This window comes from Aquila chrysaetos, chromosome 12 (assembly GCF_900496995.4).
Source record: "Aquila chrysaetos chrysaetos chromosome 12, bAquChr1.4, whole genome shotgun sequence".
Lineage (NCBI taxonomy): Eukaryota > Metazoa > Chordata > Aves > Accipitriformes > Accipitridae > Aquila > Aquila chrysaetos.
The window spans coordinates 6681182-6702154 of record NC_044015.1 but is presented as its reverse complement, the minus strand read 5'-3'; the positions used below and the strand labels follow the sequence as shown (position 1 = coordinate 6702154).

At 58.8% G+C, this 20973-nt stretch overlaps 2 protein-coding genes across 4 annotated transcripts in view; one reads left to right on the top strand and one right to left on the bottom strand.

Annotated features, from left to right (window-relative positions):
- The first annotated feature begins 1603 nt into the window (after nt 1–1603).
- On the top strand, nt 1604–16758 carry OLFML2B (olfactomedin like 2B). Its single transcript, XM_030031715.2, is given in 9 exon segments — nt 1604–1690; nt 1692–1769; nt 2817–3080; nt 6539–6646; nt 10332–10508; nt 12314–12542; nt 13602–14171; nt 14655–14831; nt 15166–16758. Coding segments are annotated over 9 exon segments (2277 nt in total). The 5' UTR covers nt 1604–1618; the 3' UTR covers nt 15768–16758.
- Nucleotides 16759–17246: 488 nt separating this feature from the next.
- Nucleotides 17247–20973, bottom strand: part of ATF6 (activating transcription factor 6) — an 83668-nt gene continuing 79941 nt past the window's right edge. For all 3 annotated transcript variants that reach the window (XM_030031716.2, XM_030031717.2, XM_041127925.1), the window contains one exon: nt 17247–19844. In XM_030031716.2, the coding sequence (XP_029887576.1) occupies nt 19636–19844 (209 nt within the window). In that variant the 3' untranslated portion in view covers nt 17247–19635. The remainder of the gene's footprint in view (nt 19845–20973) is intronic.

The window sequence follows — 20973 nt, the reverse complement described above, 5'->3', positions numbered from 1 at the left end:
GCTGTTGTCAGCACTGAGCGGTGGAAATGGAAGTGAAGAAGCTGGTGCCCGAGGGACATTTTATCCTTGAGAGAGGCTGGTGGGGGGAGGCTTTTAAAAATGCCTTTCCCATTCTACTGCTCTCCAGTTGCCCGAAGGTTGGCTGTCCTTGTCCTCCCATCCTCCCTGGCTGCCTTCCCTCTGCTCAGCCTTGCTGCAGGGACCCGCGCATCCCTGCCCCCTTCTCCACAAGCTTTGCTTCCCAGGGAGGCCGGAGGAGTTGGGGGGCACGGTGCCATGCCACACGAAGCCTGTGGTCCTGGCCCTGGAGTCAGCAGCTTCTGCTGTCCCCCGCAGAAGATGTTTTCTTTGTGTCTGGCAGCTCCATCCCTGCAGTCTGTCTCTGGGAGAAAGCAATGGGACGGGAGAGCCAGACCCCCCTCCTAGGCTGCAGGCACCAGGTTTGGGGTGGTTTTGGGACACATGCGTGTTAAAGGACTAGGGGTGCTTCTCTGGTGCAAAGCCCTGCTTCAGCGAGAGCTTCGAGTGGCCTCTTGTGCCACCCACTGTGCGTGTGGCTTCTCCCTCTGACCCGGGGGCAGGTTTTGAGGCAAATGGGAGCCTATGCCGTACCTGGGGCGCGGTGCTGGTGTGTGTTGGATTGCTATCGGTACGTTACAAGGGAATCTTAGGTTTCATCACGAATTAGTGAGGCCCAGACATCACTGCAGCGCAGACACCTACGCAGCAGAGGATGCTGCGCCTGTGCTTTCCCCGGGAACAGCGCGTCCAGGACGTTTCCATTTGGCAGGAGGCGCAGAAGGATGCAGGACTGCCAGAGCACGGCCGCTTCCCCATGGCGTCAGCCTAAATTTCAGTAAGCGCACGGGGATCGGCACTTGTGGCTAGGAGCCCGTCTTCGAAACACGAACTGCTTGCGTGACCCCAGCGCACGCAGCGTTACTGGAGAGCCGCAGGCGTGGCGGGCTGTGCCGTGCCATCAGGACGGCTTCCACGCGGAGGATGAGAGCCAGGCCACTGCCGGAGGTGGAAAAAGAGCCAGGCAGGCTCTAAGGATGGCTTTCGGTCCCCCACCAGCTCCCTGGCAAACCGCAGGGGTGGGACGCTCAGGTTTGCTTGGTGCAGGCGGGCAGTGCGGGTGTTTGGGGGAAGATGGGTCGCACCCCTCCAGGCAAGCCCCACGTGCGGGACCTCACCACAACCTGCTTCGGGCGGACGATGCCCAAGTCCCCGTGTCGTTCCCCCCCCCCTGCCCCGGCCCCCGCCTTTCCCCCGCGGGACGGGGCTCTCTCTCCCTTTCCCACGGAGGCAGCCTGAGCAGCGGCCCCACGCCGGGCTGGGGGCGGGCTGCGGGGAGCCCCCGCCGCAGGTGGGAAGCGCCGCCCGGGGCGGCCCCGGTCGGGTCCCGCCCCGCTCCGCCCGCCCCGCTCGGCCCCGCCCGGGGGCCCGTCCCGCCGCGGAGGGAGGGAGGGAGGGAGAACCGGGGCGGGAGCCCGGCCCGGCCCCGCCCGCGCCCGCCGCGCCGCACCTGAGCGAGCAGCGGCGGCTCCGCGCCGGCCCCGCTCCCGGTCCCGCTCCCGGTCCCGCTCCCGGTCCCGCTCCCCTCCGCCGCCCGCCCATGGCTCGGCCGCTGCCGCTGCTGCTCTGCCTGGCCGCGCTGGGCGCCGGCTGCCGGGCAGGGTCCCCCCCCCAACCCCGCCGGCACGGCCGGGCCCTCCGCCGAGCCGCTGCAGGACGAGGCGGATAACCAGGAGAACATCCTCTCCCAGGTACCTGCTGGGGAGCGGCGGCCGGGGGGGGGGCTCGGGTACCTTGGGGTGGGTGCTGAGTACCCGCGGCGTGGGGCTGGGCAGTGCCGGGGGGACGCTGGGCGCAGGATGCTGGGCGCAGCCTGGGGGATGCTGGACGTACGCGCTCGGCGGTGCTGGGTGATGCCGTGCGCTCGCCCAGCGCTCATCGCCGTGCTGGGTGAGTGCGGCTGCAGGGAGTTTTCTCGCCCGGGGTGCGGTGAGCGAACTCCCCGAAGCCCCACGGGGAGCGGTTCCCAGCCTCCATCCTCTCGTTTCCCTGGGGGGACTGGGAAATCGGGGAGCTCCTCGGGAGGGGAATTGGTGGAGCCTCTTTGTGTGCAGAGGGGAGGGATCCAGGCTCTTTCCCCGCCAGTGGGATGCGGTGGAGGTTTCTGTTAGATTTGGCCGATCAGACCGTGTGCTATTATCTGCCCTCGGAAATGGCTAACGCGGAGACTATTGGAAACATACCGTCAAAGTTATTTTCGTGCTTGCGCTTTCAGAAGTGCTGTCTGCAAATCTCCGTAAAGGAAATTCCTGGCGTTGTATGGGGCTAATCAGAAGTACTGCTTCACCACCAGGTTATGCTGCTTATAGGGTGGCTTTCGGTCACCCTTCCAGTGCACCCTTACCCTGTTTGCCCACATAAAAATATCTTGCTCAGGGTAGCAGGTGACTTATTGGGTCTACTGGACACGGAGCATTGAAAGACAGCAGGATGGGGTTCGTATTTAAAATACTCGTATTTAAAATTCAAAGCCGCTAGGTCCATTTTATGCAAAGTGGAATAAAAAATACCCTGTTGGAAGAAGCCAGCTTTTATTCCCCTTGTAGGTAGGGATCAGAAAGCTCTGTGCTCTCTAGAAAGCTTCTTGGTCAGCAGATTTCAGAAGAGCCGGCCAGTTTCCTCCAGGTTCAGGGTGTCCAAAGTGTCCTTGTTTGGATCTTGAGGTCCAGAGTGTCCTTGTCACTTGCCGGGCAAGCAGAGGACGAGAAGTTTGCTAACTGCCGGTGACCTGTGCTCAGCTGTTAGGTGACTACGACAAGGTGAAGGCGGTGTCCGAAGGCTCCGACTGTCGGTGCAAATGCCTGGTCAGACCCCTTGGCCGCGGTGCCTGTCAAAGGATTAATGAAGGCGCTTTCAAAGCAGAGGATTTTTACACGGTGGAAACCATCACGTCGGGACCCAGCTGCAAGTGTGCGTGCGTGGCCCCCCCCTCGGCGCTCAATCCTTGCGAGGGGGACTTCAGGCTGAAGAAGCTGCGGGAGGCGGAGAGCAGCGACCTGAAGGTAGGAGAGCAGCTTGAATTCGGGACTCTCTTGGGAAGGGCAGATCTTCTGAAGCCTTTTGTTTCGGAGCTTCTCCCAAAAAACTTTTTGCCTAAACTTTTTTGCTAAAACGTCTCCTAGTTACTTTTATATCTGCATGTGCGATACAAAAATCAAGCTCAGCTTAAGGGATTGATTCGAGTAGCTGCAGTCGATGATTCACTCGATTCATCCCGTGCTGCCTGGGGTCCACCGTGGCTGCCTGCACTGGAAGGCCAGGAGGGACTGGGCTGCTCCCTGCCCTTTGTCCAGCTCTAAGTGTCCCCGGGAGGCAGCTCTTGCTCCACTTAGCAGCTGCCAGGTCTTTTCCCATCACTGAGAAGGGCTCCCGAGGACCCACGCAAAAAGCTGTTTTGGCTTCCATGGGCCGAAAGCTGCTGATGCGTCAGTGTGAGGGTGTGTTACACAGCTGGCTGATGGCAGGACGGGTTTTGTTGTTTTAAATGCTGACGCTTCTGTACTATTTAGTATTTTATCTCTTTAGTAGTATGTACCTGTTTTCCAAATGTGACAGCGTTTGTTCTGAGTACTCCTGACTTTTACTGGATGCTTACTCTAGCAGCTGGCAGCACACCCTGCTGAGTTTCCCAGTTTGTTACCTGCGTCGGGCAGCAGAAATCCTCCCCAAAGGGCCACCGGCTTGGTCCAGCCCTGGGAAGTCCCCAGAGTAGAAGGTTGAGTGCTAGCGGCACTCGTGTGGGTGGTGATGGGATATACCCTGGGGCGGCACTGCCAGTCCCAGCTCAGGTGGGAAGGCAGGCGGTGTGCAGGCTGCTGCGGGGCAGCCGGCCGCCGAGGCCACCGCGATGGGTTTGTTCTAATTAATTTGGAGCTCAAGGATGTGTTTCATCTTGTCCGACTGCAGACAGTTAGCAGCTTCTTGTCCAAGCTCCCTTGCAGCTAGGGAAGATAAACAGGCACAGGCAGACAATCCATCATTGCAGGGAAGGAGGAGTCCCGGTCTGGAGTAGTTTGGTGGTCCCTCGTCTGCAGGACGAGCCAGGATGTCCAACTTGCCCTTAGATGAGGAGCTGTGAGCTCTCTGCGGTTAGGGGAGAGGACACCCTCCGAGGTGACAGAGCCACCCCTGTAGCCCCCTGCCTGGAGGCAGGCAGAACTCCTCCACCAGCAGCTCACACCTCTCTCCCTGTCCTCTCCAGAGCCGGTCAGCCTCCAGGAGGAGCAGAGCGACACGGCTAGCTGCGCCCTTGGCTCCGGCTGCCTCTTCCCACCGGGGAGCTGCTCACAGCCAGCTGTGGTGTGAAAGCTTGTCCTCTAGGAACTGGCCCAGGCTCCCCCGCTCATTTCGCAAGGATCCGCGGCCAAATGATTTCACAAGGTTTATCCAAATATACACACGTGGGGGTTTTTCTTTGCTGCGAAAGTCAAACCCCAGGAGCTGTGAAAACAGGCTTGCTTCCTCGCCGAGCGCAGAGCCCCTCCTGGGGTCGGGCTAGCTGGGGACAGCCACCTCTCGTAGGAGAAGCTGGGAGGCAGGAGAGGACACAGCTCCAGTTCTTCTGTGACTCATGAGGAGCAGCTCCCACGCTCATCAGCTGGGGGGGGGAGGGAGGGACAGGCCAGGCCACTTCATTGCTCCTAACAGCCGCAGGGGTTTTACTCTCCTTGTTGGTCTGAGGAGCATTGTTCTTGCCCGGTCCAGCAGCGGGAAGCATGTAGAGTCGTGCTCTATGTCTCTTGTGTTTTACTAGGCTTTCTTACGCTCTGACTCAAAAGCCCTAGGTACTCCACATGTGTGAGAGCTGTAGGAAGTTCCCCAAAATGAGAGCCCTCCCTTATGACGGGCGGGCTGGAGGATGCATCTCGGAGGGAATGGCAGGCAAGGCAGTAGATAAGCCCAGGCAGCAGGAACGTACTCCCCCGGGGCACCCCCACTCAGTTGAATGGCTGCACTGGGCATCCCAGCTGAAGATTTCAGTCCCATCTGTGTCTTTAATAAGGACCCACGGGAATTCATGGACCATCAGACCAGTGAGAGCCAAAGTCGGCAGTGGGTGAAGGGAAGGAAACAGCGAGTTGGCGTGTGCATCAGTATGGTCTTTCAGGGAGGTGCTGGCAGGGGGTAGCTAAATCTAAGATCTATTTTTGTGAAATCACAGCATGCCGCTCTTCTGCTTGTAGGCGCAGTGTACGTTTTGGGGGTCTCGGGTGCAGAGTCTGTGCAAGGAGTCTGTGCAAGGAGTCTGTGTTCAGGAAGATTTGGAAGGTGGTTAATAAAGTCTGCAACCTTTGCGCATTGATGGAAAGTATCCAGCCTGGAGGGAAAGCGCATGTCTCCAGTGGCTGTCTGGCAGGTTGTGTGCATTGTATCGGTCGTCTCCGTCCAGTTCTTGGTGGAAAGTGGATGCATAGCCATAAAACAGTCCTTGTCTCTTAATGCTGCCATTTTATCTGGCCCAAAAAATCTTTCCTTTGCTGTCAGCTCCACAGAGAGACTGCAGAGGCCGGGGTGGAAACTCAGAGTGCTGCCAGCGGTGCTGCCTGTACTTCTCCCATGTTTATGGAGCTCTGTCGACCAGTTTGTAGCTGCTGGGAGAAAATGTCACTGCCTTGTAGTAATTCCCATGCATTGAAAACACTTCTCAGCCGTCGGGGCTGTAAGGTCTGCAGCACCACGCTGGACACGTGGGGACACGTGGGACTGGAGGGAGCAGGCGCATGTGGGAGCTGAGGCAGGGAAAGGCCCGGGAGCCCTTCTCACCAGTCCGTGCCTTGCTCAGCGCTGTCCTCTGCGGAGTGAGCTCCCCAGGATCGGTGAGCAAGGGCTGGTGCTGGGCAGGATGCGGGGACGCGATCCTTCCCGCTGCGGGAAGGGGGTGAGTTAAATACAGGGTGTCTCTGAAATGGGTGGTTGAAGGAGAAGGCAGCATCCCTCTGATAAAGTTGTTCTCCAAGGAAGCAAACTCTTACCAGGCTGGCACTGAATTTCAGTTGCTTCACTCTTGCATTTGTGAACATTTTACAATTTTTTAACAAGTTTCTTCTTGTTCCAGGAAAAAAAAGCACAGGATGGCGTGAACTCAGAGTCTGATCTCAAACTCACTTTTATTTGAGCTGCCGTTCTCTTGTTGCCTCTTTTGCTGCCAGTCACGTCACTGGTGGAGTAGCTAAGCCTCTGGGCTTGTGAGCCTAGAGCTGACAAGGCAGGCAGTGCTTCTCCTTGCTCTGCTTACTAATCCCCAGAACCCAAAACAGGCTCCTGAACCCCTGAAGCTCTGCACGCTGTGCTCCTGACTGCAGCAGCAATGTGGCAGGGCTGCGTAAGGAAAAACTTGCTTTTCAATAAACTTCTTGCACTCAGAAGCGTGCATTGCCCTTGGCTTTTTGGCTGTAGAAACCACGTAGGGTCCTTTACAGTAAGTGCCTCTGACTGACGGTGTGCTCCCTTTGCCTTGCAGCTGTCCTCCATCGTCGAGATGCTGGAAAGTGCCTTTTATGGCTTAGACCTTCTGAAGCTGCACTCGGTCACAACCAAGCTGGTGGGTCGGGTGGAAAAGCTCGAGGAGGTAAGATGAGTCCTGCTCTCCTTTGAGGTTGTTGTCTTCGGTGGAACTTGCCTCGAGTCAAGTTCCTGGTGCCTTTGGTGCATTCACAGCCTTGTTCCTTTCGGAAGAAATGTTAATTAACTATTATTTGGCTGAAACTAAACTAGACCACACTAGACTGTCCAAACTAGACCAGACTAGACTCTTCACCGTTCCTCGTGGGCAGAGCCCACCGCATCACCACCCCGCGAGCCTCCCCTGACCCTCTCCAGCTCCCCCCATCCCTTGTGGCCCAAACTGGCTGCGGGATCCCAGCTGTGGCCTCACCAGGACCAGCATCTCCTTGGGGTCAGAAGGGCCCGCTGTTAAGTTTTTCCTCTTCTCAGTTCTACGTCTGTGCTGGTGTGAGAGTTGCTCTCAACTGGATGCTTTTGTGCTGTTTGATGTGGGGGCGAGAGGTTCAGGGCTGGTGCTGGGGTGCACTCACCACAACTGCTGGTAGCCAAGGAGGTCAGATTCCTTAAGGACCGAGTTACATCTTGGCCTGCATTAAAAAAGAGCTGAACCCTCAGCACTGCTAAAAAGGTAGATAAAGTACCTTCCATTTTTTTGAGAGCAGACTTCCTGAAGTGAAATCATTTTCACTTCCATACAGTTTAATATCGCTTTGGCTAGCACAACGTAGGGTTTGCAGTTTGTTAAGCTGCGCTCAGCTATGTAGCAACAGGTTGCCAGATTAAATACTGGAGTTTTCTCCCGTGGTCCATATCTGGGACAGTAATTCCACATTCTTGTCAGAGTGGAGCAGTACCGTTTGTCTGCAGCCAGGAGCCGAGAGGCGATGATTTATAAAGCCAAAATTCCACTTGCAAAGTGTTTCGGGAAGGCACGGCATGCTCCGTCCCGGGGTCAGGAAGGAGACAGCCGAGAGAAACACACTTGCCTGGGGGGCTCTGGGTTTCCAAGCACGGTGTTTGACCCAAAAGGGGGATAAGGGGTTTTGAGGTCTAAAAATAACAAAGAACCAGTATTTTTCTTTGTAATCCCACCCTCCTCCTGTGGTTTAGTGTATTCTCCAAGTTGTTACTTGAGTTTGCTGCTGAGTCTTTGCTAATTAGGGGAGAGGAGCGAGGGAAGTGGGAGCCGTGCTGCCAGCCCTGTGCTGTGCGTCCCCGTTGGGGACCTTTGCCGCGGCGCCACTGGTAGCCACGGGTCTAGTGGCGGGGTGAGCCCTGTCCCACGGCACGGTGAGCTGGGCTCGCCCGGAGCGGGGGATGCTGCAGTGAATACAAAGGGCCCCATCGGGACCGATCGATGATCTACTGCTATTTAACATCCACAGTTGCTGGATTAGGGACGATGGAGGGGACAACCCTTTTTTGGTATCATTTATGGATCTGTGGTCCATGAATTTGTTTCACCCTGAAACTAGTTGACTGAAAACGGTGCTGTTAGACATTGTCACCTTTAAACGGATCAGGCCAGAGTGACACAGCCCATCAGGTCAGTGAGTGGGGAGCGCAGGTTCCTCAAAGACCTTGCTGATGGTTGAGTCGGAGGCTAAAGTAAGGTGAGCGTTAGGAGTTTGGGTATTGACAGATGACACAGGTGATTACTTCATGTGTGGCTATCGCTGCACTCTTCTTCGGTACCAAAGTGGCCCTGTCTACCAGCCTGCTCCTGCACAGGGGGTTCAGTGTGAGCGGTGCTGGTGGCATTTGTCTGTCTGGGCACGTCGGGGTGACCTTGCAGCGTGGCTGCTCTGCTCGCAGCCCGTCGCAGTGAGGCAGATGGGCAGAAGTAGTCTGGTCTGGCTGAAGTGGTTTGGCCAGAGATGGAGCAGTGAAGGTGTAGGAGGGGAGAATTCACAGATTTGGGTCTTTAATTTCCCAGAAGCGGGGCTGTAGGATCATGTAACAAGCAGCTGAAGCTGCCCGCAGGCACTCGGACGGGATGAAGGACAGGAGGGGTCTGGGTTAGATGGAGATTCCCCAGTGCCGCTGGGGAAGGGCAGGGCAGAGCTGGTGCAGGCAGCGCAGGCAGCAGGTGTGAAACGCTTCCTGCTGCTGGCTTAGCACGTAAATGCCTGTTGAGAGGAGGATCACACCCTGCATCGGCCGCAGGATCTGATACAACAGACAGCTGAGATGCTGAACAAGAGCCTGGCGTGGCTTCAAAGCATCGGCCTCCCAGGACGGTGTGATTTTGGCAGCTGCTCCCCGGTGAAGCAGCTGAGCGGCCTCAAGCAGCGTCGCAGGCCAGGCTTTGGTGGTGCCTCCCCACTCAAGGGGAGGCAGATTTTATCCCTAAGCATGTCATAAGCCAAACATTACACACAATAAGCGATAAGGGCACAAGGCTGTCGGAATCAGTCATCCTCCCAAAAGGAGGATTGTGTCAAAGCTGCTTCTGCTCCTGCGCTGCTTCTAGGAGAGCATCACGAGATCTTCTGTTCCTTTTCTTACTACAGCAAAATGCTTGCTGGGAAGTCCCTGCGTTACTGGACTCAGCCTCAAAATTGCATGAGAAATCTGTAACTCACAGTTCCTGGGAAAAGGCTGGGAATTCAGTTGCCCATGGAGTGGGTTGGGGGTTAACCGAGCTCAGGATGATATTTTTGCAGACATGAGAAGGTATTGCGAGTTGTTTCCAGTATAACAAGGTATTTGACACAAACGGTGCCGGTAAGGGGAAGGAAACCCCGAATATTTGGTCCTCCTCTAAGCGAGGCAGCTTCTCTGCTTTGTCTTTAGCTTGCAGCTGTTGCATCAGCTGGCGATTTTCAGGTCGCAGATGGAGGTCACGGTGGGTTTTAGGAGAAATTAATGGCAGGACAGATTGAAAATGAAGTATCAGGGGGAACCGCCCCCAGTCTCTCTGCAAAAATGCTTTAGTTGATGTGGCACCTATTCAAAGCAGTTGCCATTGAAGATGAGAAAGACCAAGGAGTGATAAGCAGACGCTGCAACAACCCCTTGGATACAAGGTGTGCCTATGGTTGTGGGGGCTGAGAAGGGCAAAGGGTTTTGCCTGCCCTGGGCTGCCCAGTGAGTCGCAGCCAGCCCCAGCTCCCTCCCGCTCCCAGGACAGCTCTCTGAGGGTCACTGGCTCTCTTCCTCTCCCCAAATTCTCCCTCTCTTCTGTGGGAGCAGAGGGTGGTGGGGAGGAGCGGTCCTCGAGTGCCGGCGCTGCGTGGCCGGGCAGCGGGGCAGGACCGGGAGAACAGAAACCAGACAAGTGGGCTGCCGGCCTCGAGGACTTGCCTCGGGGGTCAGGCAGGCAGCGGCCAGCCAGGACGGGACCCTGCTAGGAAAGGGGGATTAATAAATGGGAGATGAACTCGCTGCCATAAGCAAAGGACGCGAGGCTGGGACTTTAGGTGTTTTAGCTTGTCTTTTCCTCTTCCTTCTACGAACCGGTGGGCATGGCTGAAGATGGGTGTTGAAGAACCTCAGGGCCACTCTCGCCCTCCATGGGGCCCTGTGCAAAGAGCGGATCTGGGATGTGCACACCAGGGATGGGGTTTCTGGATCCCACTGGGGTCAGGGGCACCTTCTTAGCAGCTGAAGTGCCAGCTCCATGGAGAAGCCCAGCTGTGAGCCCAGGATGGGAGCACAGAGCTCGCTGGCTCCTGGGCTGTGGTGTGGGGGCCGTGGAGCATCCCTTGTCTTCACGTGGGGTAAAGTCTCCTCTCTTGCTTTTCTAGGGCATGTCCGGGAACTTCATGCAGGAAGGCCACGAGACAGGAGCCAACGTGGAGGAAGGTCTGCAGGATCCCCACCGCAGGGGCAGGGAGAACTGCTCCAGCCTCATCACCAACAGCCTTGCCGACATTGAGAGCTCGCTGCAGCGCGACGCCGAGGCTGCCTACACACATGCAGAGGTATGACCGCCCAAGCGGGTCGCACGGCTCGAGCTCGCTGCCGCCGTGCAAGCCAGCCCAGAGGGTGTCTCCTGGATGTGGCCCCCGCCAGGCCACCGGCCCAGGGTTATTTTCTTCTCCGCTTGGCCGACCCCGTTTCCGTGCCTCCAGCTCCAGCCTGCTTCTCTCGGCGCAGACCAGCTGCCGCCGGGCTGTAGGAGGGAACAGGAGCAGGCGGCTGCTCCCTGGGCCTCCCCCCTTCCCGTGGGGTTGTTGGTTTTCGAGGTCAGCGGCGGCCGTGCTGCTCGGAAAGAGTGATGTCATTGCGGGGCCGGCTGGGAAGCGCTGGGAAACTCGGAGCCTTTGATTAGCAGGGCTTGGGGGCTCGGTGGAGGGACAATCTGTCGCCCTCCCTCCCGGGCAATTACCCCTCCCCAGCCAGGCCCTGCACCGGGTGGGCTCCGGGCAGAGGCTTGGGCATCCCGCTGGCTCCGGTACTGCGGGGGTCCCTGCGGGGGTCCCTGCGGGGTCTGCCCGGTGTGGGGACGTCCTCTGCCTGGGGCAGCGGTTTCTGTGGAACCCCAGAGAGAGGTGATTTGGGAAAAGGCCTGCCTGGGGTGTCCTGACCCCCTTGCTGCTTCGGTGATGCAATCTCGGGTGGCCTCGTGCTGCTCTGATCCATGCTGGCTGGCTCCTGGAGCATCCTGCCTTCACCGCAGGGTCCCCTCTACAGGGCAAAAGGAGGTGTCGGGGATGGGGGGAGCAGTTGCCGCATCATTTCCAGCTCCAGACAGAGGTGCTCAGCTCCTGGGGGTGAGGACAGCCTGCGCATGGCCCCCCTGACACGGAGAGCAGGCGTTGGCGGGTCCTACGCAGGGGTGGGAGCCCCGGTGGGGAGAAGGGTGGGCTCCCACGCATGCGCTGCGGGTCGGCGGGTGGGCAAATGGCACCAACCGTGACGTGCCAGCGCGCTCTGCTCCAGGGAGAGCTGTGCCCGGGGACAGAGGGTGTCCGGCAGCGTTCCCAGCCCCTCTCCCCTGCTCCCCGGGCCGTAACCTGAGCAGGGGCTCCGCTGCCCGCTGGAGAGGAGCCAGCCCCGGCCAGGCAGGAGAGCGAAGTGCAGGGCTTTTATTACCCTGAGTGACCTCATTTCCCAATGTTCCCCTTTTCTCGCTGTTAATTGCGGCAGGGCTGCGAAGGAACCCTGGGCCTGTCTTCTCAGCCAAATGGGCACCGCTTCAACCTTCGGGCTGTCTTTCCGATTTCCTTTAATGAGATGAAATCCTTCAGGCATGAGCTGCGGCAGCTGGTGGCTGCCTCAGCACGGGGTTCCCGGTCCCTGCCCCTGCCCCGGGGGGGTTCCCGGTCCTGCTGGGAATACGCCTTCAGCCTCTCTGCTCTACCAAAGCTTGATGCACGTTGCGTGCTCTTTACAGATCAGCTGCCGGCAGCGGTCCCTGGCGTGCAAGGGGTTGTCTGGTGAGTGGCCGTGAGGGCGGTTGCAGCGAGGGGTGTGCCCTGCTCGTGCCACCCTGGGGTCCCCCCACTCTGCCCACTCGTCCTGCATCCCTCAGCCTGCGCCTTATTGAGCACCGAGTCCTGGGTCTGCAGAGTGGCACCAAGGTCAGGCAGAGGCAACGCCGCTCTGCCACCCCCCGCTGTCTCCTGGAGTGTTTCCCACAGCAGAAGGGACGGAGAGTGACCCTGAGAAAGGAGGGAGGATGGAGTCTCCTACCCAACACTCGGCTGGCCGGCCTGACCTGCCCGGCCCCCCAAAATGCGGCTGCCCTGACTCATCCCCTAACAACCTTCTGCGTCTCTTCCAGGGCAAATACGAAGAAAGATTCCTGAAAGATGAAACCATCTCCCAGCAGATCAACTCCGTCGAGTCCCTCCCGGAGCTGCACCTCTCTCCGGAGGACGAGAAGCCCAAGCAGCTCTTGCAAAGGAAGCTGCACGTGAGGAGCCGGCCGCCTTCCAAGCCCACCATCGTCCGAGGGGTCACCTACTACAAAGCCCAGTCCACCGAGTCGGAGAACGACATCGAGGAGCAGCGTGAGTTGGGTTTGCAGCCGTGTCCGGCGGGATGGCTGGCTGCATCCCTTAGCAAAGCCAGCGCTTGCCCCCGAGTCCTGCCTTGCCCCCCGGGAACCTGTGGGCAAAGCTTGTGGGGTCACCGTGGAGAGGAGGGCTTGGAGGCAGGAGGCGGTGGGACGATTGGTACCGCACCGCTGGAAGCAGCGAGGCGGCATCCAGCCTTTGAGCCCTGCGCAGGGGAGCAGGGCGGCGGTGTTATTCCATGGAAAATCCCTGGTAGCTAAGGAAATAGGTCACTGCTACAGTTTCAAACACCCAGCACCAACACCTTTCCAGAAAGTAAATGCAAGTTTATTAATTACATACGTTAGTCCTGCAGATCCGCCTGCCCGATGGCATCCCGGGAGGTTTGTGCAGTGGTCGGGGTGGTGGGAGGCAGCTCGGAGCTGTCGCTGGCTGCCCTACGGCTCAGCAGGGTGCTGCTCACGGCTCCGGCCATGGCGAGAGCAGGAGCCGAGCCCCCGGGGACCGGCAGCGCCTGGCAGCGCGGGCAAACAAGGCAAGAGCCCTTCCTCTGCAAAGCCGGCTCAGCAGCCAGGTTGGCCGGCACGACCGTGCGTGGGCTCGTGACATCCCGGAGATGAGGAGGAGCAAAGGGCACCCGTGGTGGCCGGGGAGCCCACGCGGTCCCTGTCCCCTGGGTGAGGCACCCACTTTGGCAGCCTGGGTTAGGCGGGTGGGATCTGGCTGGGTGCTGCAGCTGTGTCTCCATCCTGCCCCATCTCTGGGAGCCGGCAGGACTGAGTTGCTCTCCGTCACCTCCTCCCCTGCCCGGCCTGGGGTGGTGGACGCGGCTGTGATGGGGTCTCACTGACCTCTTAACGTGGGCACCGTCAGCCCCTGCAGTTCACACAGCCCGTCTCCAGCTGGAAATGAAGAGGGAAACCAGGTGGATTTAGTACAAGGCAGCCTGGAGAAGCGGGCAGCGGAGCCAGAGCGGTGGGGCAAGCGCAGAAGGGCCGCAGGGGACCTGCTGCCGCTCGCTGTGGGGCTGACGCCCGTGCCTGTGTTTGGCAGCAGACGAGCTGTTCAGCGGGGACAACACGGTGGACCTGCTGATTGAGGACCAGCTCCTGAGACCCAGCAGCAGGGTGGGGGACGGCGTGAGGAAGCCCTCCCCGGTGGGATGGCCGCCCTCCCCGGTGGGATGGCCGCCCACCCCCGGGAGCGACCCCACCACCCCGCCGGCCGCCGACGCTGCCGCGACGGCCACGGTGCCCTTGTCCCCTGCCACGTCCACGGGGCCCGCGCCAGATCCCACCGCTGTGAGCCGGCTGACCCCCACCCCGGAGACCACGACTGCCCCGGCGGGGCTGGCAGAGGAGGAGACCCCGCAGCCACCGGCAGCCTTGGCCAGCACAGTGGTGGCCACGGCCGTGGAGACCCTGCCCACAGCCGCCACCACAGTCCCCAGCCCTGCCGTGGCCACCACCGCCGGGGCCTCGAGGGATGTGGGGACGAGCCCTGCCCCGGAGACCAGCCCAGGAGCTTGGGGACAGGTGAGCACCCCCGCAACGCCAGTCAGCCCCACCATCCCCGCCACCCCGAAGCAGGCCCTGGAGGAGGAGGACATCAGGAACATCATTGGTGAGTGCCTGCAGGTCCTGCACCGATCCAGTTGTGTGCGTGGGGGCTGGCTCGTGCCTACAGTGTGTCCTGCTAAGCGCAGCACACCTGGATTTGGTCACAGGCGGGAGGTGTCATGGAGATGGTGGCTGGACAGCACTTTACTGGGGTGCCACGTTTACTTGCTTGTTAACTCTGGAACCTACCGTAGTCTCCTCCCAGTTTGAGGGGCTGGGCAGGGCAGAAAGAGGCCTCCCTGGAGATGGATCTGAGACAGGCAGCAGCCTCAGCTGGGGCACGGACATGGCTGAGGCTGTGGGGAGCTGTTTGCAGAATCTGGCCAGCACCGGTGGGCCTTGTGAGGCTGAGCCCAGGCTCAGGCAGCGGGGGTACCTGCCGGGTGGGCAAGGGGCTGGAGGACGGGGAGCGTGAGGCTCCCTGCAGGAGCAGGGAGAGCGTGGCCGCCTTGCCTCAAGCCTTGTGAGCCTTTCTCTGCCCACGCAGGGCGCTGCAAGGACACGCTGTCCACCATCTCGGGGCCCACCACCCAGAACACCTATGGGCGCAACGAGGGGGCCTGGATGAAGGACCCCCTGGCCCGGGAGGAGCGGATCTACGTCACCAACTACTACTACGGGAACACGCTGGTGGAGTTCAGGAACCTCGACAACTTCAAACAAGGTGGGCTACCATCCCTGATACTGGGCCGGCCACCGCTCGGCTGGTCCAAGTAGCATCCCTGTTCCCTGGGATGCTGCACCATGGGGGGATGCTCTGCCCGGGGACCCTCCCCTCTCGGGCGCCGGTACCTGGCGTGTGGGGTTCAGAGCACGGGGCAGGTCAGGTTGCCTGTGGTGGCTCTGGACTTGCTTGTCACCATGCCAGGCTGCGGTCGGTGGCTGGGGATGGGGCGCAGGCAGGGCTGGGGGCAGAGGGTGCTGGGGGCTGCTGCTGCAGGGCCACCAACCCCAAAGCAATGGGAGGGTCTCGCCAGCAAAGCGTCTCTGCCCCGTAGGTCGCTGGAGCAACTCCTACAAGCTCCCGTACAGCTGGATTGGGACAGGGCACGTTGTCTACAACGGCTCCTTCTACTACAACCGGGCCTTCACGCGCAACATCATCAAATACGACCTGAAGCAGCGGTACGTGGCCGCCTGGGCCATGCTGCATGACGTGGCTTATGAGGAGTCCACCCCGTGGCGGTGGCGAGGCCACTCGGACGTGGACTTCGCTGTGGATGAGAACGGCCTGTGGGTCATCTACCCGGCCATCAGCTACGAGGGCTTCAACCAAGAGGTGATAGTGCTGAGCAAGCTGAACGCGGCCGACCTCAGCACCCAGAAGGAGACCACGTGGCGGACGGGACTGCGGAAGAACTTCTACGGGAACTGCTTTGTCATCTGCGGGGTGCTGTACGCGGTCGACAGCTACAACAAGAGGAACGCCAACATCTCCTACGCCTTTGACACGCACACCAACACGCAGATCATCCCCCGGCTGCTCTTTGAGAACGAGTATGCCTACACCACGCAGATAGACTATAACCCCAAGGACCGCCTGCTCTACGCCTGGGACAATGGGCACCAAGTCACCTACCACGTCATCTTTGCCTACTGAGACCCCCCCCGCCACAGTGGGGCACTGCGAGCCAGGGGCCACCAGCACCTTTTTATTATTATTTTTATTGTTATTATTGTTATTTTGTACAAATCAAAGAGTAAATGATGGTTTTTGTTTCAAGCTGTTTTTTTTTTTTATGGTGGATTGTAGATCGATCCCCAGGCCAGAACTACCCCCTTTGTGTTTGTTGTAACCTTGCTTCTGCTTTTCCTTCCCATGGCAAGGAGCTCTCCCTTTTGGGAGGGCAGACCCAGCTCTCCTGCCCGGGGAGGAGGAGGTGGCCCAGACATGGTCCTCCTGATGAGGTTTGTGGTTTTTTTTTTTTAGCTAAAGATGATTAGCAAGAGACCCAGAGCCAGTGCAAAGCTGGCCTTTCTGCTGCAGGCACTAGGTCCCAGCGGGACGCTGATGTCTGCTTGTCCTGGTGGAGGACACGCGTGTCCTGTGGGAACGTCCCATCTCTCGGGTTCCTCTTCCCAGCTGATGGCCAGCAGGCCCTTTGGAGATCCTGCTGTACAACGGGGCCATAAGTGCAGCTCCAGCAGCCCCTGGTGCTGGCACTTACGCCGAGGACTGTCCCCTCCGCCCGGGGCTCTGCAACCGGGTGCACCCCGAGCCCCGACTGCTATCTGGAGCGAGCTGGCGGCAGGAGGGGGACGCTGTAAATATGTGTAGATGGCTTTTGTTTGTTCATTTTGTAACCCAAAATAGTCCCCTTTTTAGCATTTGCTGGGTGAAGGCTCTGCTCGGCCGGGCGCTGGGCTGCCAGGGCTGGGGGAGCCCTCGGCGTTGGGGGAGACCCGGGTCCCCATCCCGCTGCCGCTCCATCGCCCGTGGGGTCTCGGCCCCCGTGCCCTCTCACCGCTGCACTCGCCCTGGTCCCGGCTGTTGGCCAGCGGGAGCCCCTCGCAGAGGCACAGCCCCTGCCCTTCTGCCCGGCAGCATCTTGTATTTACCTGCTGTCAATAATAAAAGATCAAGTACCTTTGCAGCTGTTCGGGGCTTTCTTTGGGTCTAGTTCACCCTCTGGGTGCATTGAAATGCACAGGGGGTTTTTTGGGGTGGGTTTTGGTTGGTTCGGCGAGTGCCAGTTTACACGCCGAGTGGCAGCAAGACATGCTGGCTGGAGGGGGGCTCTGGGCTGCTTGGGCCTGGCACCAGGGCAGGGTGGCATGGCCACATCCAGCCCTGAGAAGAGCTTGGCTCTGTCATGCCTGCAGTTGCCCTCAGGTCACCAAGGGCTGCGGTGAGACACCCCCCCCCCCCCCATGGTCTCCTCTTCCCCAGGCTCTGGGGGAGCAGCTCGTACAGGTTGCCCCCTCCCCAAGAGGAGTCGGGGGAGGCTGGGTGCATGTGTCTTGGGCAGTGCCAACGCTGGGCCGAGCAGAGCCACACTGCAGCCTGCGAGATGATAATTTGCTTAAGTAAAATAGTATAAACAAGCAAAAGAATAATAATTAATAATAATAATAATGATAATAAATAAAAGAACCATTTTATTGCCTTCAGTGCTAGGGACACAGAGAACAGAACTACACCGGACGAGAGGTGCTCTCCACCAGCAGAGCCCAGAGGTGCTGGCTGAGGACGCGGTGCCGCAGCGGTGCCGCAGCGGTCCCCGAGCCCCCGGCCACCAGCAGCAGCCCTTTCCAATGTGCTGGGCTGTGCCAAGCTCAGCCACCGCCGCCGGGTCCCCTCCCCAGCTCTCCAGCAGCAAACACCCCCCAGAGCAGCTGGCTGCCCCTGCCCGGGGCTGCGGGGGGGGGGGGGGGAGTTGCGTGCCTCTGGCTGGGGCACCGCCGGGGTTTTTTATTTTTGACTATTGTGTGAGCTGGCCCACAGTCAGGTGGGGCCGGGGCCAGGAAAACGAACTGGTGCAAGGAGCGCAGCCAAACCCCTTGCCGAGCCCGGCTGCTTCCCAGCAGCGCGAGCGCCGAGGGGACGGGGGGCCTGTGCAGCTCGCGCTGACTACGTGGCAAAGGGCAAAGCTTTTCCATAGTGTTGCAAGGCACATACTTTACAGGGGTGTATTGCTCCTCACCCTCCTCCTCGCCTCCCCCCAAGCTGTTTGTCTTGCTGCAGGATCAACCTTTATTTCCTAACGGCCACACACAAAAATAATAATAATAATAATAATGATAATAAAAAAACCACATCAGTCGGTCAGCGGTTCAGACAATGAAGGAAAGGCAGTTGGCTGGCAAACTGAAGCCCACCATCTTCTGTGCTAACTGCAAAGGGGAAAAAAAATAATGTAACATGCTGAAGTCATTACGAAAGGCCGATGCTCTGCTGGTGTCTCATCCCAGCTGAGCACCGCAGTGCACCACGCGCTGGAGCCCCTCGGCCCACCTCTGGCCCAGGGCTTGGCTGACAAACTTGGGACCAGTTAACAGAGCTCTGCAGCGGGCTTCGTAATGTCGACTGCAGCAAGAGCCACGTCTAGTAGCTCAGTGCTTTGGGGCAAATGGCACGCTCCCCTGCTGCGTGATGGGTGGCTGTCAGTGCTGGCAAGGCAGAGAAGGGGGGTGTGGGGGTGAGTATGTGTGCGTGTCTCTGTGTGGGTCTGTGGTTCAGGAGGAAGGTGCTGTGGCTGTGTCCCACTGAACTGAAGCAGCTCTTCCACCCCGGCATGGCCAGCGCCACTCCGTAGGCTGTTAGCAGTGAAAAGCATTAAATATCACAACGTCCCCCCCAAAAAAACCCCAACAAACAACCAAACAAAACAGAGGGAAAAAAAACCACAAAACAAAAAGAACAGCAGTACAATCGTTAGAAATGCATGTGCTGCACCAAATCACCACCCTTGGGCCAAGCCCCAGCCTTTTGCCACACGGCCGCGTGGGCTGAGGAAGACAGCAGCAGTGTGCGGGAGAGCACACGTAGGTTTTTGGGGGGGATGTGTGGTGTGTGTGCATGCATGCGTGTGTGTGTGTGTGTGTGTGCGTAACACTGCCTCGGAGGGCAGCTCAGACCCCGTACCACTGCAGCCGTGCGGGTTGTTCTGCTTGTAGTGCTTTGGCTGTAAGTGCTGGTTCCCACCACCCAGCTGGGTGGCTGGGGCTGGGCTGCCCCATGGCACCGCTGCAACCCTGGGCACCAGCCCAGGGCTTCCCGGCAAGGGAGGCTACACAGGCAGGGATTTGGGCAGGCGTGTGGCGTTGACGAGGAGCAGGGCTGTCTGGCCAAGGCCAGCACAGCCACTCTGGAAGAGGAGGGATGCTCTTGCTCCTAGGGCGCAGGGCCAGGGCTAGGGTGGCAGGCCCGGCGTGGGCTGTGCGGCTGCGGCTCTGCCTGCACCCGCAGCTGGGAGCCGGACACGGCTTCCTCCTGCTGCCCCGAGTGCACTGCAGGGATGGAAGCCTGACCTCGAGCACGGGCCTCTGCAGCTGTGTCTCTGGGCAGGACCCCAGTGCTCAGCACGCCACCTCAGGAGGCAGTTTAACAGGAACAAAAAGTAAAAAAAACCAACAAAAAAACCAAAAACAAACCAACCCACAATTTTGGACAGTGCATAAGTAGCAAGGACGTCCCGTGTCCCCTCCTGCACCAGCCCCAGGCACCAGCTGCTGATGCTGACACCAGAACTGTAGCAGCGTGCCGCACCTGCACCTTCGGCACCAGGCATCGCACGCTGCCTGGGTCCCCCCAGGTCTGTCCCTGGCAAGCGGCCAGCTGAGCTGTATATTCCCTGGGCAGGATGCGGCCATTGGGTAGGGTCAGGCACAGGAATGGGCTAAGCGGGGTCTGCCCTTGCTGTGCCGATGTGCCAGAAGTCCCAGGGACCTGCCAGCGAAGGGGCTCCATCAGGCAGCAGGACCTGCTGCATGCCGGGCGCACAGGCCGTGCTGCTACACCGCAGGAGCTACTGCAGGGATTTGACAATAGCCCTCAGGGTATGGGGTGTCTCCGAGACGGAGGGAGACGCGCTGTAGAAGGTGTCAGTGTGATTTCTGCGCTGCTCTCGGAGGTATGGAGGGACAGATGAACTTTTGATGTGGAGGATCCTGGTGTCCATCACTTCGCAGTCGATCTGCATCATCACCTCGTAGTCCTGCCCATTGATCACATTCTCTGCAAAAGTAGGAAAAAAAAAATTAGAGTTAGCCCTGCAAGCTAGTGACCCAACAACACCAAAAGCAGAGCTTTCTGGACCTTTTTTTTGTCTGGAGCAGGAGCTGGAGAGGGGGGGACCCCCTTCCTTTTTGCAGCTCCACACACGGAGCTCCATCTCACACAGCGCAGCCCCAGCCTGCTCGTGACACCTCAAAGGGCCCAGAACATGCTTAGCATGTGCAGTCACACCTAGAAATTAATATAAGTCTTTTCTTTTCCCCTTCTTCACCTGCACATAATTACCGATGGAGTTTGCGCTGTATAACATTTATTACTGAACTGTTGTTCTTGAGCCACTGAAGTGTAAGGGTGATTGAAGATAGGGCTTATTTAAGCAAGCTGAATGTTTCACTTTCTTTTTATTGGTTTAAGAATACTGTAAACCCCTTGACACTGAGGATCCAGAGGAATTTCTGCACCAGATTATTAATAAAAAAAGTTAAAATGGGATCTCTCGCAAGAATTAACTGTGCCTCATTACTGTGCTGACCTGGCTGTTGTACTTGCATGACGTTGTGGTGTGACACTGGAGAAGGCCATTAGCCTTGAGAGGCCTCCGGACACAGGGAGAACCAGGCCAGCACGCGGGACCCCGGCGCAAGGGCATGCCGGGCTGCATCGCCCCAGCGCGGCCCCAGGCCGGGCATGTCTGCTGCCACAGAAGCTCCTGGGCTTACAGGCAAAGGCTGTGCACATGGCCAGCATCTGCTGCCTGGATTTAAAGGTGGGAGGCTATTCCCTGCATAGACAGTGTGTCCAGGAATGTGAGAGCCGAGATCGGATTTCCAGGCACGACCAATCCTTGCCTTTCAGAGTCAGAAATGCTGACTGCCATCGGCAGGGTTTTCTTTCTCTGCTAAAGAGGATGGAAGATCACCTAATGGAAAGCGTATGGATTGGAGGAATGCAATATACATTACTAATTTTTACTGTTTTCCTGGATTAACTCTGACTCTGGATGACAGCTGACAACCGTGGCCGGACCCTCTTGTACCCCACGCCACCTGTAGAAGCCATTAGATCAAATATGTCTGGTATAGTAATGAAAAGCAGGAGCAAACCCTTGCTAAGGGGGCTGAGAGCCTGC